The 17,308-nt window shown below is 40.6% G+C and overlaps 1 protein-coding gene across 5 annotated transcripts in view; it reads right to left on the bottom strand.

Annotated features, from left to right (window-relative positions):
• GLT8D2 (glycosyltransferase 8 domain containing 2) overlaps window positions 1–17,308 on the bottom strand; it is a 59,863-nt gene that overhangs the window by 8,334 nt on the left and 34,221 nt on the right. For 3 of the 5 annotated variants that reach the window (XM_025283611.3, XM_044941415.2, XM_006077205.4), the window contains exons 2-6: window positions 16,530–16,576; window positions 15,097–15,189; window positions 8,624–8,795; window positions 1,570–1,687; window positions 45–129 (exon numbers count right to left, since the gene is read on the bottom strand). In XM_025283611.3, coding sequence (XP_025139396.1) covers window positions 45–129; window positions 1,570–1,687; window positions 8,624–8,795; window positions 15,097–15,189; window positions 16,530–16,548 — 487 coding nt within the window. In that variant the 5' untranslated portion in view covers window positions 16,549–16,576. Of the gene's footprint in view, window positions 1–44; window positions 130–1,569; window positions 1,688–8,623; window positions 8,796–15,096; window positions 15,190–16,529; window positions 16,577–16,745; window positions 16,833–17,076; window positions 17,139–17,308 lie in introns of those variants that run through there. The other 2 variants (XM_025283610.3, XM_025283614.3) reach the window with 2 other exon arrangements.

The following is a 17,308-nucleotide window of genomic DNA, read 5'->3' as shown; positions in this document are numbered from 1 at the left end:
TCAGCTGCTCCTTTTCTGAGTATTCTTGGCATCGGCGAGTATACCTTGGACGATTACATCATCATCCAAATAGATGACTTTCTCGTGTTGGTGGATAAGCAGAGGGAGATAAAATCGAACAAAGTTCAGCTGTTAAAACAAGAAAAGAAGTGATGGTGAGGAAGAGACAGAAGTTCCAGTGTCTAATAGGGGTGCTCATGGGTCAGCTTTGACCGTGACCATGGCTCAGCTCTAGGTTTGGAGCAGAATAAAACAGACTGCAGAGAGGCCTGCCTGAGCTTCCTAGTGCCCAGTTTACCTGGGGCCCTGGGACTGAAATCAGCACCCATCAGAGGTTCTTCTAGATCCAACCTCTACCCCCACCGCTGAGACTGTCACTATTTTCATCGCTGTGAACCGCTACAGTGGAAGTCACAGAGGCTATTAATCTTTCTGGCCACAAATTGCCTGCCTTTCTATATACTCAGTAATTTGACACTGGTCAACTGAAACAGCCTTAAACACACACACACACATGCATCATCTCTCACATCATCACATCACACACACAGGCTCAATGTCTTAGCTCCTTGAACCAGAGAAAAGCCAGAGTTGCATGGGCTGAGGATGGGTGTCTTAATATTTTAATGTGCTGTGCTCAGTTGCTTAGTTGTGTCCAACTCTTTGCAACTCTGTGGACCATAGCCTGCCAGGCTCCTCTGTCCATAGGATTCTCCAGTCAAGAATACTGGAGTGGGTTGCCATTTCTTCCTCCAGGGGATCTTACTGACCCAGGGATAGAACTCAGGACTCTTGCATCTCCTGTACTGGCAAGCAGATTCTTTACCACTAGCATCATGTGGGAAGCCATAATAATGTATAATGCAAAATGCAAACTCAGTGAGTACTCTTGATAATAAATATCTGGAATTTGGAAAAGATCATATCATTAGAAGGCTTAGAATTTAGTAAATTTTCAAGGATGTATTTAAGTAATAATCATACATAGAAGGAAGCTGAATTTTCTGTAAACTTGCCATCAAAACACCACTTTTTATGCAGGAAAGTGTCCTTCTTGTAAGAACTCTTGCAGTGAAACACTTCAAGATTGCTAGTGCCAGGGGAAAAGTTGGTGTTGCCTGAAAATATTAGTCAATACTGTGAAGTAAATACCCAATCTTGTTACAGTTTTCCCTTAGTTGCTAGGATACTCTGAGCTAAATGTAATGTCCAGTCACAGTATACACAACTGCCAATGGGTGGGGAATATATTTCTGGTCTCACTACTTGGCACCCCAACCACCCCTTAGGTATATTTACACATATAAAAGGATCCTACATTTTCTTATGCTTCATTTCTTCTTTCATTATGTAGCTTCATTATGTAAACTTCATAATGTAGCTTCATTATGTAAACCATCTTACATCCTTTCTGCAACAGATGCTTTATAAATGATCAAAGCAGAGTTTGGTGGAGATCTAACACTGCGAGGCTTCAGAAACATTTCATGTGCACCCCAGTGGCTAGCTCTCTACCCTGAATAAGCATCTCACCAAGAACCATTCCCTACATGTGTAATCCCTACTCACAGGCTGGAGTAGCTCAGGCCTTGAGGAGTCCGGTCTGATCTTTCCTTTAAGGACCACAGGGTTGAATTCCACGATTTTAAAGTTTATTTCTCTCAGTTTAGAATGTTCGATCCATTTCCTAAAGAGATAACAAAAACAAAGAACAACATCTAGCACACACCTCCAACCTTGCCTCAACACACCTATTGCCTTGGAGTCAATGTCTTGCCTCCTTAGAAAATTAAAAATACAGCATGTGTAGCCTTAGCCAATTCTAGTCTATAAATCCCTCTGATTTTTTCCCCCATCTGGTTCAATTTTGAATCTTTTTTTTTTTTTCATTCACGTAACTCCTTTTGCAAAGGAAATGAAGCAAAATAGTAATAACCAAATATCTCCCCAGAGCCTTATAATATCTCCACAGGAAACTGGAAGAACAATAAGCGTTCCTTCTTTTAAAAAACAAAACAAAAAACTATTTATTTATTTAGACTGCCTTGGGTCTTGGTTGCAGCACGCAGGTTTGGTTGCTCAACAGCATGTGGGATTTTAGTTCCCCAGCCAGGGATCAAACCCACGTCTCCTGCATTGGAAGGCCAATTCTTAGCCACTGGACCGCCAGGGAAGTCCCAGTGTTCCTTCTTTCTTATAAAGCAGCATCTGTAGTTGGTGTTCTCTTTGCCATGGGGTAAGAGCCCTGTAAGGAGGCAGGGCATCCTTTGACTGGATCGTGTTTACTCTGCTGTTTGGACTCCAAGGATGACCTAAATTTACCTTTACCTTTCAATCATCTGTCTTTGCTCCCCACCTTCATCTCCTCTTCTCCACCCTCTCCGCTTATGTGTGCTCAGTCTTACAGAAATTCTGCCTATCTTTTATCCAATTTGTAATACGATTCTTCATAGAAATCATTTCAAAATTAAATTTCCAATTTTATTTTTCATGTGGGCCACACATTTTAAAACCACACATGGTAACATTTTTGCTGATTAAAAATCAACAAGAGGGGTTTTCCTAGTGGCTCGGTGGTAAAAGAATCCACCTGCCAAGGCAGCAGACACAGGTTCGATCCCTGGTCCAGGAAGATCCCACATGATCTAAGCCCGTGTGCCACAACTACAGAGCCAGTGCTCTAGAGCCAGGGAACTGCAATGACTGAGCCCATGTGCCGCAGCTACTGAAGCCTGTGCGACCCAAGCCCACGTTCCACAGTAAGAGAAGACACTGCAATGAGAAGCCCATGCACCGCAACGAAGAGTCGTTCCCACTCCCTGCAACTAGAGAGAAGTCCACACAAAGCAATGAAGGCCCAGCACAGCCACAACTAAATAAATAAATAAAATTATTTTTAAAAATCGACAGAAGGATTCACTCTTCCAAACAAAATTTAGACCTGAAAATTTTGAAACATAAAAATCAGTCATTTATACAATGTTAAATATCAAATATATCTCAATAAAGCTAGGGAGGAAAAAATCATATAAACAAGAAAAAAAGAGACAACCAACAGAAAAATAGGCCAGACACTTGAACATGTACATCGAAATGGTAAGGAAACATGTGGGAAAAAAGGGCTCAACCTCATTAGAAATCAAGGAACCTCAAATTAAAACTGCAATTCAATATCCCTGAACACCATCAGAATGGCAAAGTTAGAAAGATTGACCATGCTGAGCACTGGTGTTATAGGGGCGTGTTTACCAGAGGATCCCACAATGATGATCATTAAGCTGTACGTGGGTTTATACAATTCTCTGTTTGTGTGTTATATATCAAAAAAAAAAAAAAAAAGAATTTTCCAAACATTTTAAAATGGGGTGGTGGAGATGACAACCAAGAGCTGAGAAACAGCCCCTGCTTAAACGTCATGAAGCCCTGCAGTTCCTGCCTCCCTCTGGTTCAAGTACAAACCCTCACTCCTATTACACATGCCATCCTTCTGGTTTGGTTATCTGGTATTCATACCCACAGATAATTAAAGAGCTGTTAACAACAGGCTACGTGAACAGTCTGCAACAGTAAGTGATAAGAATTTGGTGATCTGGTTTGGGGTTTGGTTATCTGGTTTTCACGTGTGCATGCTTGTGTTCAGTCACTTCAGTCGTGTCCAACTCTTAATGACCCCATGGATTGTAGCCTGCCAGGCTCCTCCATCCATGGGATTCTCCAAGCAAGAATACTGGAATGGGTTGCCATGTCCTCCTCCAGGGGATCTTCCTGACTCAGGGATCAAACCTACTGCATTGCAGCATTTCAGTCGAATCTCTCCTGCATTGCAAGTGATTCTATACCCCCTGAGCCACCTGGGAAGCCTGGTTTTCATACCCACAGATAATTAAAGAGCTGTTAACAATGTGCCATCACTTCATGGGAAATAGATGGGAAAACAGTGGAAACAGTGTCAGACTTTATTTTTGGGGGGGGGCTCCAAAAATCACTGCAGATGGTGATTGCAGCCATGAAATTAAAAGACTCTTACTCCTTGGAGGGAAAGTTATGACCAACCTAAATAGCATATTGAAAAGCAGAGACATTACTTTGCCAACAAAGGTCCGTCTAGTCAAGGCTATGGTTTTTCCAGTGCTCATGTAGGGATGTGAGAGTTGGACTGTGAAGAAAGCTGAGCACCGAAGAATTGATGCTTTTGAACTGTGGTGTTGGAGAAGACTCTTGAGAGTCCCTTGGACTGTAAGGAGATCCAACCAGTCCATTCTGAAGGAGATCAGCCCTGGGATTTCTTTGGAAGGAATGATGCTAAAGCTGAAACTCCAATACTTTGGCCACCTCATGTGAAGAGTTGACTCATTGGAAAAGACTCTGATGCTGGGAGGGATTGGGGGCAGGAGGAGAAGGGGACAACAGCGGATGAGATGGCTGGATGGCATCACCAACTTGATGGACATGAGTTTGAGTGAACTCCAGGAGTTGGTGATGGACAGGGAGGCCTGGTGTGCTGGGATTCATGGGGTCGCAAAGAGTTGGACACGACTGAGCGACTGAACTGAACTGAACTGAAGTGAACAATCTGAAATAATAAATGATAAGAAGAATCAGAAATGAGACAGAAAAACCCACAGCAACCAAGGACCATTTAGATAAAGAGCAATTGTGTTTTATATCTTAGTACCTCCTGTGGTGCTGTTAAAAAAAAAATCTGATTATAAAAATCAAACATGAATACATTCTCCTTATAAATGATGGAAACAACACTTGAAATACCTTGAACTTCTCTTCATCACTGTTCTCTCTATTTCTTTCATCCTCCTTAAAAATAATTACTTTTTACAGCTGGGGGGTATTTCTGGGTCTTTTTTTTTTCTTACAGAAATACATACATGTACATGTACACATTTATAGTTTGGGGCTTTTCATTTCATTGCTTCAGATTGAATGCTGTGTCCTCCACATATTTGTATGCTGAAACCCAATCCCAAGTGTGGTGGTATTTGGAGGTGTGACTTTTAGGAGGTGATTAGGTCTTGAGGGTGGAGCCCCCATGAATGGGGTTAGTACTCCTATAAAAGAGACCCTAGTGAACCTCTCTTATCCCTTCTCCATGTGAGAACACAGCAAGAAGGCAGCCTGCTATGAGCCAGGAGGCGAGCCCTTACCAGACATGAATCTGCTGGCCCCTAGATCTTGGGCTTCTCAGTCTCCAGAACTTGAGAAGTTCTCCTGTTTTTAAGCCAAACCATCCAGACTGTGGCATTTGGTTACAGCAATTCAAATGAATTAAGACATTCATAAAGTAGGTCAGTATATGAGGAGTACTGCAACTTGTATTTTCCACTTAATAATATGCCTTGGGGATCTTCTATGCCTTCTTTCTTTGTTAATAGCTGGATCATATTCCATAGTTCATTTAAACATTCCATTGATGGACATTTAAGCACTTAGCAATTTTTTTTATTATTTCACGTAATGCTGAAACTAACATTGTTGTATGTATATTTTGGTAGTATGTACTAGAATTTCTGTAGTACATATTCCCAGCTGTTGAAATGGAATGGTGAATCAAAATACATATACAATGCCATTCTATTAGATATTTCCATACTGTCCTCTCAAAATGCTTTAGTAATTAATGAAATGTGCATTGTGCAAACAAGGAATAAGCATGTCCATTTTCCTGCACAGGATGGTGCTGTCCTATTTAGATTTACCATCCTGATGAGTGGACAACTATATGTCATCGTTTTAATTTGTATTTCCCTACTAGTAACGTGGAACATCTTTTCGTGTTTGCTGGCGATTTATAGCTTTTTGTTCTGTGAATTGTCTGCATTCTGGGCTCATTTTTCTACTATATGCTTGTCTTTTAAAATTTTTTTGGTAAGAATTCTTTATACATTTTGGATAGTAATCCTTTTTCTACAATACATGTTGAAGACGGTTTTCCTAATCAGTTATGTGATCAGTTTCACTCAGTGTTTTTCATCAGTTAACATTTTTTTAATATTAGCAGTCAAATGTGTCCATTTTTTCCCCCTGAGGTCTGGGAGTCACTCTCCATACCAAAATTATACAACTATCCTGCAATTTAGTAATACATTTAGAATTTTATCTCCTATTTATTTCTTATAAATCCAACTCCAATTTATGGTTCAGTATGGTGTGTGATAGGAAAGAAGTCACTTTGCAGTTTATGAATTATAATTAATGATGATTCTGAGCCATATTAGATGATTACATTAATAGCCTCTCAGGTTAAAAAAAGCAGAGAAAAGAGAAACTTTGAGAAAAAAGACTCTTGTAAATGGCTTAAGGATTGGGTTTCCTTCATGCATTAAATAATTCGCTTCTGTAGAACAATGCACTGCCCTACCAGATTAATGAGGCTTTGCTGAAATTTCCTTAGCCAGGCAACACATTTGTCAGGCCATCAGGTAAACCTCAGGTTATCCTCTCATTAATTTGAAGGACATTTATCAAACCCAAGAAAGAAGAGAATCCATATAAGGAAAGATAAGAACAATTCAAAGGAAGTAGAGGGACTTCCCTGGTGGTTCAGTGGACAAGAATCCAGCTGCCAATGCAGGGGACACAGTTTCGATCTCTGGTCTGGGAAGATTCCACATGCCTCAGAGCAACTAATTCCGTGTGCCACAACCACTGAGCCTACGTGCTGTGACTACTGAGCGTGCACAGCTAGAGCCCATGCTCAGCCACAAGAGAAGCCACCACAACAAAAAGGAGCCTCTGCTCGCAGCAACTACAGAAAGCCCATGAGCAGCAATGAAGACCCAGCACAACCAAAAATAACTACATTTAAAAAAAAAAATGAGTATACTACCCAAAGCAATTTATAGATTCAATGCAATCCCTATCAAGCTACCAACAGCATTCTTCACAGAGCTAGAACAAATAATTTCACAATTTGTATGGAAATACAAAAAACCTTGAATAGCCAAAGCTATCTTGAGAAAGAAGAATGGAACTGGAGGAATCAACCTACCTGACTTCAGGCTCTACTACAAAGCCACAGTTATCAAGACAGTATGGTACTGGCACAAAGACAGAAATATTGATCAATGGAACAAAATAGAAAGCCCAGAGATAAATCCACGCACATATGGACACCTTATCTTTGACAAAGGAGGCAAGAATATACAATGGATTAAAGACAATCTCTTTAACAAGTTGTGCTGGGAAATCTGGTCAACCACTTGTAAAAGAATGAAACTAGAACACTTTCTAACACTATACACAAAAATAAACTCAAAATGGATTAAAGATCTCAACATAAGACCAGAAACTATAAAACTCCTAGAGGAGAACATAGGCAAAACACTCTCTGACATACATCACAGCAGGATCCTCTATGACCCACCTCCCAGAATATTGGAAATAAAAGCAAAAATAAACAAATGGGACCTAATTAAACTTAAAAGCTTCTGCACAACAAAGGAAACTATTAGCAAGGTGAAAAGACAGCCTTCAGAATGGGAGAAAATAATAGCAAATGAAGCAACTGACAAACAACTAATCTCAAAAATATACAAGCAACTCCTACAGCTCAACTCCAGAAAAATAAATGACCCAATCAAAAAATGGGCCAAAGAACTAAATAGACATTTCTCCAAAGAAGACATACAGATGGCTAACAAACACATGAAAAGATGCTCAACATCACTCATTATCAGAGAAATGCAAATCAAAACCACTATGAGGTACCATTTCACACCAGTCAGAATGGCTGCGATCCAAAACTCTACAAGCAATAAATGCTGGAGAGGGTGTGGAGGAAAGGGAACCCTCTTGCACTGTTGGTGGGAATGCAAACTAGTATAGCCACTATGGAGAACAGCATGGAGATTCCTTAAAAAACTGGAAATAGAACTGCCTTATGATCCAGCAATCCCACTGCTGGGCATACACACTGAGGAAACCAGAAGGGAAAGAGACACATGTACCCCAATGTTCATCACAGCATTGTTTATAATAGCCAGGACATGGAAGCAACCTAGATGCCCATCAGCAGATGAATGGATTAGAAAGCTGTGGTACATATACACAATGGAGTATTACTCAGCCATTAAAAAGAATACATTTGAATCAGTTCTAATGAGGTGGATGAAACTGGAGCCTATTATACAGAGTGAAGTAAGCCAGAAAGAAAAACACCAATACAGTATACTAACACATATATGGAATTTAGAAAGATGGTAACAATAACCCTGTGTACGAGACAGCAAAAGAGACACTGATGTATATATCAGTCTTATGGACTCTGTGGGAGAGGGAGAGGGTGGGAAGATTTGGGAGAATGGCATTGAAACATGTATAATATCATGTATGAAATGAGTCACCAGTCCAGGTTCGATGCATGATACTGGATGCTTGGGGCTGGTGCACTGGGATGACTCAGAGGGATGGAATGGGGAGGGAGGAGGGAGGAGGGTTCAGGATGGGGAACACAGGTATAACTGTGGCAGATTCATTTTGATATTTGGCAAAACTAATACAATATTGTAAAGTTTAAAAATAAAATAAAAATTAAAAAAAAAAAGAACCAATAGAACAACAACAAAAAAAAGGAAGTAGAAAACTCCAGAGTCTACAGTACACATATTACCGTATTCGGGACAGAGTGTTCCGGAGCCCAACTACATAAAACAGGATGTTGGCATCGGTGTTGCTGTAGATGCTGTTGATGGCGGCCATGGCAGCGCCCATCCTGCCTGCTGCTGCACAGATCACCACTGGAATTTCATCCTCCATCTCCTCTGGGGTCTCAGAGTCATCATCTGGAAACATCAGAACCAGAGTCTTGGAACATGAAGGAATTTCACAGTCCGGTTTGTCTTTCCCACTCCAGGGGGAAGACACACAGTGGGGAAGGGACTGTCCATCACTCTCCAATATCCAACCTTTCCTTCTCTCAGAACATTGGAAATTTAGCTGGCACATAGCCAACCACGATTTTTCTAGACTCCCTTGCAGCTTTAAGTGACCAAGTGTTGACCAGTGAGATGTTGCTGTCAGTATATGTGCAATGATTGGGTTTGCCTTTAAAAAGAATGTGGGGATTTCCCTGGTGGTCCACTGGTTAAGTGGTTGAGTGAAACTATTCTATATTCTATGATAGTAGATAAATGTCATTATAAATTTCTCAAAACCCATAGAATGAATAACACCAGGGGTAAACCCTAATGTGGACACTGGTGGGGATTCCCCAAAAGTTCAGTGCTTGGGACTCAGAGCTTCCACTGCAAGGGGTTCGATGCCTGGTCAGGGAACAAAGATCCTGCATGCCTTGTAGTATGACCAAAAAAAAAAAAAAAAGAAGAAAGAAAGAAAGAAATTAACTATGGACACTGGTGATAATGATGTGTTAATGTAAGTCCATGGAATGTAACACATGTAGCACTCTGGTGCAAGATGTTAATAGTGGGAGAGGCAGTGCGTATGTGTGTGTGTGTGTATGTGTTTGTCTGTGTGTGTATGTGTGGTGGAAGGAGGAATGGGAGAAGTCTCTGTACCTTCTGCTCAGTTTTGCTGTGAACATAAAACTGCCCTAAAAAGTAAAGTCTATTAAAAAGTCAACATGCGCTTCTCGAAAAACTCCAGCCCAAACAGAAGAGGATCCAGTAAAGGGTGATTGTTTTCTGCAGCCCTCTCAGCCTCCATTTCAAAGGCAGACCTCCTGCCAGGTGGGTGTGTGTCTCTCAAACCCTTCTTAATGTACACCCAAAGCATGTAAACTACACACTGTATAAATATTACATGAAATTTGATGACTTATTTTAACCAAAATGAAATCATACTTTCATAGTCTCTGTAACTTGCTTTTTTCATGTAACATACCACAGAATCCATCTTTCAATGCCAACATTGTGTTCTTTTGGGCAGTATTTCATAGCACCAATTGCTTTTTAAAATTTTAACACTGAATGGGATAAAAATGTGCTACTGGATAAATTTATGTGGTCCAAACACTTTATCACATATAAATGTATGGCCAATTAATTAGTCAGGATATGTTTTTTCTAACAGTTCTTTTCAGTTCAGTTCAGTCGCTCAGTCGTGTCCGATTCTTTGCGACCCCATGAATTGCAGCACACCAGGCCTCCCTGTCCATCACCAACTCCCAGAGTTCGCTCAGACTCACGTCCATCGAGTCAGTGATGCCATCCAGCCATCTCATCCTCTGTCGTCCACTTCTCCTCCTGCCCCCAATCCCTCCCAGCATCAGAGTCTTTTCCAATGAGTCAACTCTTCACATGAGGTGGCCAAAGTACTGGAGTTTCAGCTTTAGCATCATTCCTTCCAAAGAAATCCCAGGGCTGATCTCCTTCAGAATGGACTGGTTGGATCTCCTTACAGTCCAAGGGACTCTCAAGAGTCTTCTCCAACACCACAGTTCAAAAGCATCAGTTCTTCGGCGCTCAGCCTTCTTCACAGTCCAACTCTCACATTCATACATGACCACAGGAAAAACCATAGCCTGGACTAGATGGACCTTTGTTGGCAAAGTAATCTCTCTGCTTTTCAATATGCTGTCTAGGTTGGTCATAACTTTCCTTCCAAGGAGTAAGCATCTTTTAATTTCATGGCTGCAGTCATCATCTGCAGTGATTTTGGAGCCCAAAAAAATAAAGTCTGACACTGTTTCCACTGTTTCCCCATCTATTTCCCATGAAGTGATGGGACCAGATGCCATGATCTTCGTTTTCTGAATGTTGAGCTTTAAGCCAACTTTTTCACTCTCCACCTTCACCTTCATCAAGAGGCTTTTTAGTTCCTCTTCGCTGTCTGCCATAAGGGTGGTGTCATCTGCATATCTGAGGTTATTGATATTTCTCCCGGCAATCTTGATTCCAGCTTGTGTTTCTTCCAGTCCAGCGTTTCTCATGATGTACTCTGCATATAAGTTAAATAAGCAGGGTGACAATATACAGCCTTGACGTACTCCTTTTCCTATTTGGAACCATTCTGTTGTTCCATGTCCAGTTCTAACTGTTGCTTCCTGACCTGCATATAGGTTTCTCAAGAGGCAGGTCAGGTGGTCTGGTATTCCCATCTCTTTCAGAATTTTCCACAGTTCATTGTGATCCACACAGTCAAAGGTTTTGGCATAGTCAATAAAGCAGAAATAGATGTTTTTCTGGAACTCTCTTGCTTTTTCCATCATCCAGCAGATGTTGCCAATTTGATCTCTGGTTCCTCTGCCTTTTCTAAAACCAGCTTGAACATCTGGAAGTTCACGGTTCACATATTGCTGAAACCTGGCTTGGAGAATTTTGAGCATTAATTTACTAGCATGTGAGATGAGTGCAATTGTGTGGTAATCTGAGCATTCTTTGGCATTGCCTTTCTTTGGGATTAGAATGAAAACTGAACTTTTCCAGTCCTGTGGCCACTGCTGAGTTTTCCCAATTTGCTGGCATATTGAGTGCAGCACTTTCACAGTATCATCTTTCAGGATTTGGAATAGCTCAATTGGAATTCTATCACCTCCACTAGCTTTGTTCGTAGTGATGCTTTCTAAGGCCCACTTGACTTCACATTCCAGGATGTCTGGCTCTAGGTGAGTGATCACACCATCGTGATTATCTTGGTTGTGAAGATCTTTTTTGTACAGTTCTTCTGTGTATTCTTGTCACCTCTTCTTAACATCTTCTGCTTCTGTTAGGTCCATACCATTTCTGTCCTTTATTGAGCCCATCTTTGCATGAAATATTCCCTTGGTATCTCTAATTTTCTTGAAGAGATCCCTAGTCTTTCCCATTCTGTTGTTTTCCTCTATTTCTTTGCACTGATTGCTGAGGAAGGCTTTCTTATCTCTTCTTGCTATTCTTTGGAACTCTGCATTCAGATGTTTATATCTTTCCTTTTCTCCTTTGCTTTTCGCTTCTCTTCTTTTCACAGCTATTTGTAAGGCCTCCCCAGACCGCCATTTTGCTTTTTTGCATTTCTTTTCCATGGGTATGGTCTTGATCCCTGTCTCCTGTACGATGTCACAAACCTCATTCCATAGTTCATCAGGCACTCTATCTATCAGATCTAGGCCCTTAAATCTATTTCTCACTTCCACTGTATAATCATAAGGGATTTGATTTAGGTCATACCTAAATGGTCTAGTGGTTTTCCCTACTTTCCTCAATTTCAGTCTGAATTTGGCCATAAGGAGTTCATGGTCTGAGCCACAGTCAGCTCCTGGTCTTCTTTTTGCTGACTGTATAGAGCTTCTCTATCTTTGGCTGCAAAGAATATAATCAATCTGATTTCAGTGTTGACCATCTGGTGATGTCCATGTGTAGAGTCTTCTCTTGTGTTGTTGGAAGAGGGTGTTTGTTATGACCAGTGCATTTTCTTGGCAAAACTCTATTAGTCTTTGCCCTGCTTCATTCCGTATTCCAAGGCCAAATTTGCCTGTTACTCCAGGTATTTCTTGACTTCCTACTTTTGCATTCCAGTCCCCTATAATGAAAAGGACATCTTTTTTGGGTGTTAGTTCTAAAAGGTCTTGTAGGTCTTCATAGAACCGTTCAACTTCAGCTTCTTCAGTGTTACTGGTTGGGGCATAGACTTGGATTACTGTGATATTGAATGGTTTGCCTTGGAAACGAACAGAGATCATTCTGTCGTTTTTGAGATTGCATCCAAGTACTGCATTTCAGACTCTTTTGTTGACCATGATGGCCACTCCATTTCTTCTGAGGGATTCCTGCCTGCAATAGTAGATATAATGGTCATCTGAGTTAAATTCACCCATTCCAGTCCATTTTAGTTTGCTGATTCCTAGAATGTTGACGTTCACTCTTGCCATCTCTTGTTTGACCACTTCCAATTTGCCTTGATTCATGGACCTGACATTCCAGGTTCCTATGCAATATTGCTCTTTACAGCATCGGACCTTGCTTCTATCACCAGTCACATCCACAGCTGGGTATTCTTTTTGCTTTGGCTCCATCCCTTCATTCTTTCTGGAGTTATTTCTCCACTGATCTCCAGTAGCATATTGGGCCCCTACTCACCTAGGGAGTTCCTCTTTCAGTATCCTATCATTTTGCCTTTTCATACTGTTCATGGGGTTCTCAAGGCAAGAATACTGAAGTGGTTTGCCATTCCCTTCTCCAGTGGACCACAGTTCTTTTAACAGCTATTATAAAAGCAACTCATTTCTTTCCATGGAGAAAGGAGTTTGCAGTGGGATCAGCCAGCTGAATGTGTTGGCCTATGGGCAGGAAATGAAATGTGAGGAGTAAAGAGTTTGAAGTTCGAAAAACATTTGGCCTTATATGACCTTCTCTCTTTCTCAAAGCAATTTACCGAGTCATTCTTTCCGTACTATTGTGGACTGATTTGTATATCCCTAAAATGCATAATGCTGAAGCCCTAACCCCCTAGTATTAAGTTAAATGAGGCCATTTGCGTGTTCAGTCACTCATGTCCAACTTTTTGCAACCCCAAGGACTGTAGTCCGCCAGGCTCCTCTGCCCACGGAATTTTCCAGGCAAGAATACAGGAGTAGGGTGCCATTTCCTTCTGCAGGGGATCTTCCTGACCCAGTGATTTTTTGCATCTCCTGTATTGGCAGGCAGATTCTTTACCACTAGCATGACCTGGAAAGCCCTAAATGAGGCTATTTTTGCTGATTAAAAAGTGACAAATGGTGCTTCCCTGGTGGGTTGGTGATAAAGAATCCACCTGCCAATGCAGGAGATGTAGGTTTGATCCCTGGTCCAGGAAGATCCCACATGCCATGGTACAACTAAGCCTATGCGCCACAGCTATTGAGCCTGTGCTCTAGAGCCCTCAAACCGCAACTACTGACGCCAGCACAGAGCCCTCACTCTGCAACAAGAGAAGCCACAGCACTTAACGAAAAGCAGCCCCTGCTCTCTGCAACTAGAGAAAAGCCTGCACGGCAGCGAAGACCCAGCACAGCCAAAAATAAATAAATTAATTTTAAAAAGATAGATTGGGGAAAAAAAAAAACAAAAACCAAACAAACAAACTTGGGGCCAAGAGTGTGTTTTAACACACCCTCTGTGTGGTTCTTATAAGTGTTAAAGTTTGAGTAGGAGTAATAACTCTAGAACACAACTAAAATGTTAGTCTTGGTGGGTTTTCTACAAACAAGTCCTGGGAAACTGACCAAATTTTTGCTTGTCTCTGAACCCACCTATTGAAAAGACTAAAATTGTGTCCTTAAGTATTTCATCTCATTCATTCCTTTATTTAGCTGTCCTGGGTCTTAGTTGGGGCATGCAGAATCTAAATTTTATTATTATTATTTATTGGAATATAACTGTTTTTCAATGTTAGCTTCTGCTGTACCATAAAGCAAATCAGCTATATGTGTACATGTATACATGTATCCCCTCTTGGACCTCCCTCCCACCGCCTCCCCCATCCCACTCATTTAGCTCATCATCAGTTATGGCATGCAAACTCTTAGTTGTGGCATGTGGGATCTAGTTCCCTGACCAGGGATTGAACCCAGGCCCCTTGCATTTGGAAGCTCAGAGTCTTAGCCACTGGGCCAGGGAAGTCCCAACTAGGTATTTCTTCTTGTTAGACTACATGCCTGCTTACCTGCTTCATTCTTTTCTATATTTATTTTTATTGTGGTAAAATATGCAACATGAAATTTACCATCTTGGACTTCCCTGATGGTCCAGTGGCTAAGACTCTGTTCTCCCAATGCAGGGGGCTGGGGGTTTGATCCCTGGTCAGGGAACTTGATCCTACATTACTCAACTAAGAATTCACATGTTGCAATTAAGATCTGGTGTAGCCAAATAAATATATTACAAAAAAAATCTTACCATCTTAACCATTTTCAAGTGTACAGTTCAATGGTATTAAATACATTCACAACTGTTGTACAACCATCAGTATCATCCATCCCCGTAACACTTTTCATCTTGTAAAACAGAAACTCTATACCCAGTAAACAGTAATTCCCTCCCCCACCCACTCAGCTCCTGGCAGTCATCACTGTGCTTTCTGTCATCATGAATTTGACTATTCTGTCTCATATTAGTGGAATCACACAGTATTCATCTTTTTGTGATTGGCTTGCATCACTTATCATACCTGCTTCATTCCTGAGCATGGTCCCCTTATGAACTTTCTTATACAGAATCCCACAGAGGGTCACAATCAGAAGGAACAGCAACACCTGGTTAACTGAAATAAAGATAGAAACATGTTCAAGTCTAACCTGTCAAATTGAAATTGTGGATTAAGTTTAGAATAGCCAGTGTGAACACATGTGCTCCCTGACATTTCTGACATACACAGAAGTACAGGTCTAGAACCTTTCTCTAAGCAGACAGCATGTGGAGTAAAGGGTTAATCTATGATACTGATGATACTCAAGGATGCCAGGTGTAGTTTAAGAAGAGACAGGGCTCTTCCCAGGCAGTCTGATGTACAGATTACTTAACCTCTCTGAGCCTCAGTTTGTTCATCTGCTAAATGGGGATTGTAATAATAATCATTACCTTTCAGAGGTGTTTTGAGAGTTAACAAAGCCCATGAAGGCCCAATAAAGACTTTAAAACTCTTATGTATTATCATTTACTATTTTTGTGCATCAAGATATGCATTTATTGGCTTCATACTGATCTATTTTCTGGCCCCTAGGCATTTGTCTTCACATTTGTAAAAGGAAGGAGTTGGACAGTCTTCATGGATGCCTTTCAGAGCTACATCCTAAAGCTCAGTTGTTCTGCCTTACTGACACCCACCATCTCCTCTCTGCCTTTCTGGGTTATCAGATTCAGACAGAGACAAGTAGATACTATACTCAGTTTAAAACAGAAATACAGAGAAGCAGAAGACATGAGACAAAATTTAGAGTTTGTCAATACAACTGATTAACATTCCCATCCCACAGCCAGTTTGGGGAAGCAGCCCAATGCCTCTACCATCTGACCCTTTTTTAGTGTAAGTATGTCCCATTCAGTATTGGGGATATACTTACACTAAAAAATTATTCATAGTTTATTAGAAATTCAAGTCTAACTGGATATTTTATCTTTTTATCTGCTACATTGGGCAGCTCTACTCTGAGGGTAACAGTAACACAATTAGGTTATTATTTTCCCACTAGATTCACAAACAAATGGATATAAAATTAGAGGCAAATCCAGGTTTTAATGGTGTCATAAGATTAAATAATTTGAGATGACTCTAAGAATAAGAAGACAAATTACAAATTAGATACAAACATGAATATTTATTTAAAATGAGAAAATAAACCATATTTGAAACTTTTATAGAACCATCAGACCACTCTCATGAAAAATCTACCCCTGAGCAAAACACTTAACTTTCTACAGAAATCCTCCTCCTATGATAATGCTAAGAATTGCCTTTGGAAAACTATCCATGAAAATCAAAGAAAATTTCAAAAATAAATAAATAAATAAATAAAAGAAGAAGACACAGAGAAGACCCAGCATCAAAACAGTCCTCCAAAATATCTATTTTAAATCATAACTTTCCAAAGTTTGTAATCTTACTTTTTCGTAACAAAGCCATGTGGGTTCACGTGGATAAAAACTGTGACCTGTGGATTAAAGAATAAAATTTTGTGTAAGAGATAATCAACCCAAAAGTCATAATACAATTATTAAGGACTATGTCTTTGACTGTTTGATATATGGCAAATTTTATAATCATTCTTAACTGTTCTGAATTTAGAATTTTGGAAACTATTTCATGAATGTAGATCTCACCTCTTCAGATTGATTTCTCTGGTTGTACAAAATGTGCAAAAAGCCCCCAATGGTAATCTTTTACCTTCTTCAAGAAGCTGTGGTACATATACACAATGTATTACTCAGCTGTTAAAAAGAATGCATTTGAATTAGTTCTAATGAGGTGGATCGGAGAAGGCAATGGCACCCCACTCCAGTACTCTTGCCTGGAAAATCCCATGGACGGAGGAGCCTGGAAGTCTGCAGTCCATGGGGTCGCTAAGAGTCAGACACGACTGAGCGACTTCACTTTCACTTTTCACTTTCATGCATTGGAGAAGGAAATGGCAACCCACTCCAGTGTTCTTGCCTGGAGAATCCCAGGGACGGGGGAGCCTGGTGGGCTGCTGTCTCTGGGGTTGCACAGAGTCAGACACGACTGAAGCGACTTAGCAGCAGCAGCAGCAATGAGGTGGATGAAACTGGAGCCTATTATACAGAGTGAAATAAGTCAGAAAGAAAAACAGCAATAAGTATATTAATGCATATATTGGAATTTAGAAAGATGGTAACAATAACCCTATATGTGAGACAGCAAAAGA

This window comes from Bubalus bubalis, chromosome 4, assembly GCF_019923935.1.
Source record: "Bubalus bubalis isolate 160015118507 breed Murrah chromosome 4, NDDB_SH_1, whole genome shotgun sequence".
Taxonomy (NCBI): Eukaryota; Metazoa; Chordata; class Mammalia; order Artiodactyla; family Bovidae; genus Bubalus; species Bubalus bubalis.
Note: the sequence above shows the minus strand (reverse complement) of the source record. Positions and strands in the feature narration are given on the sequence as shown.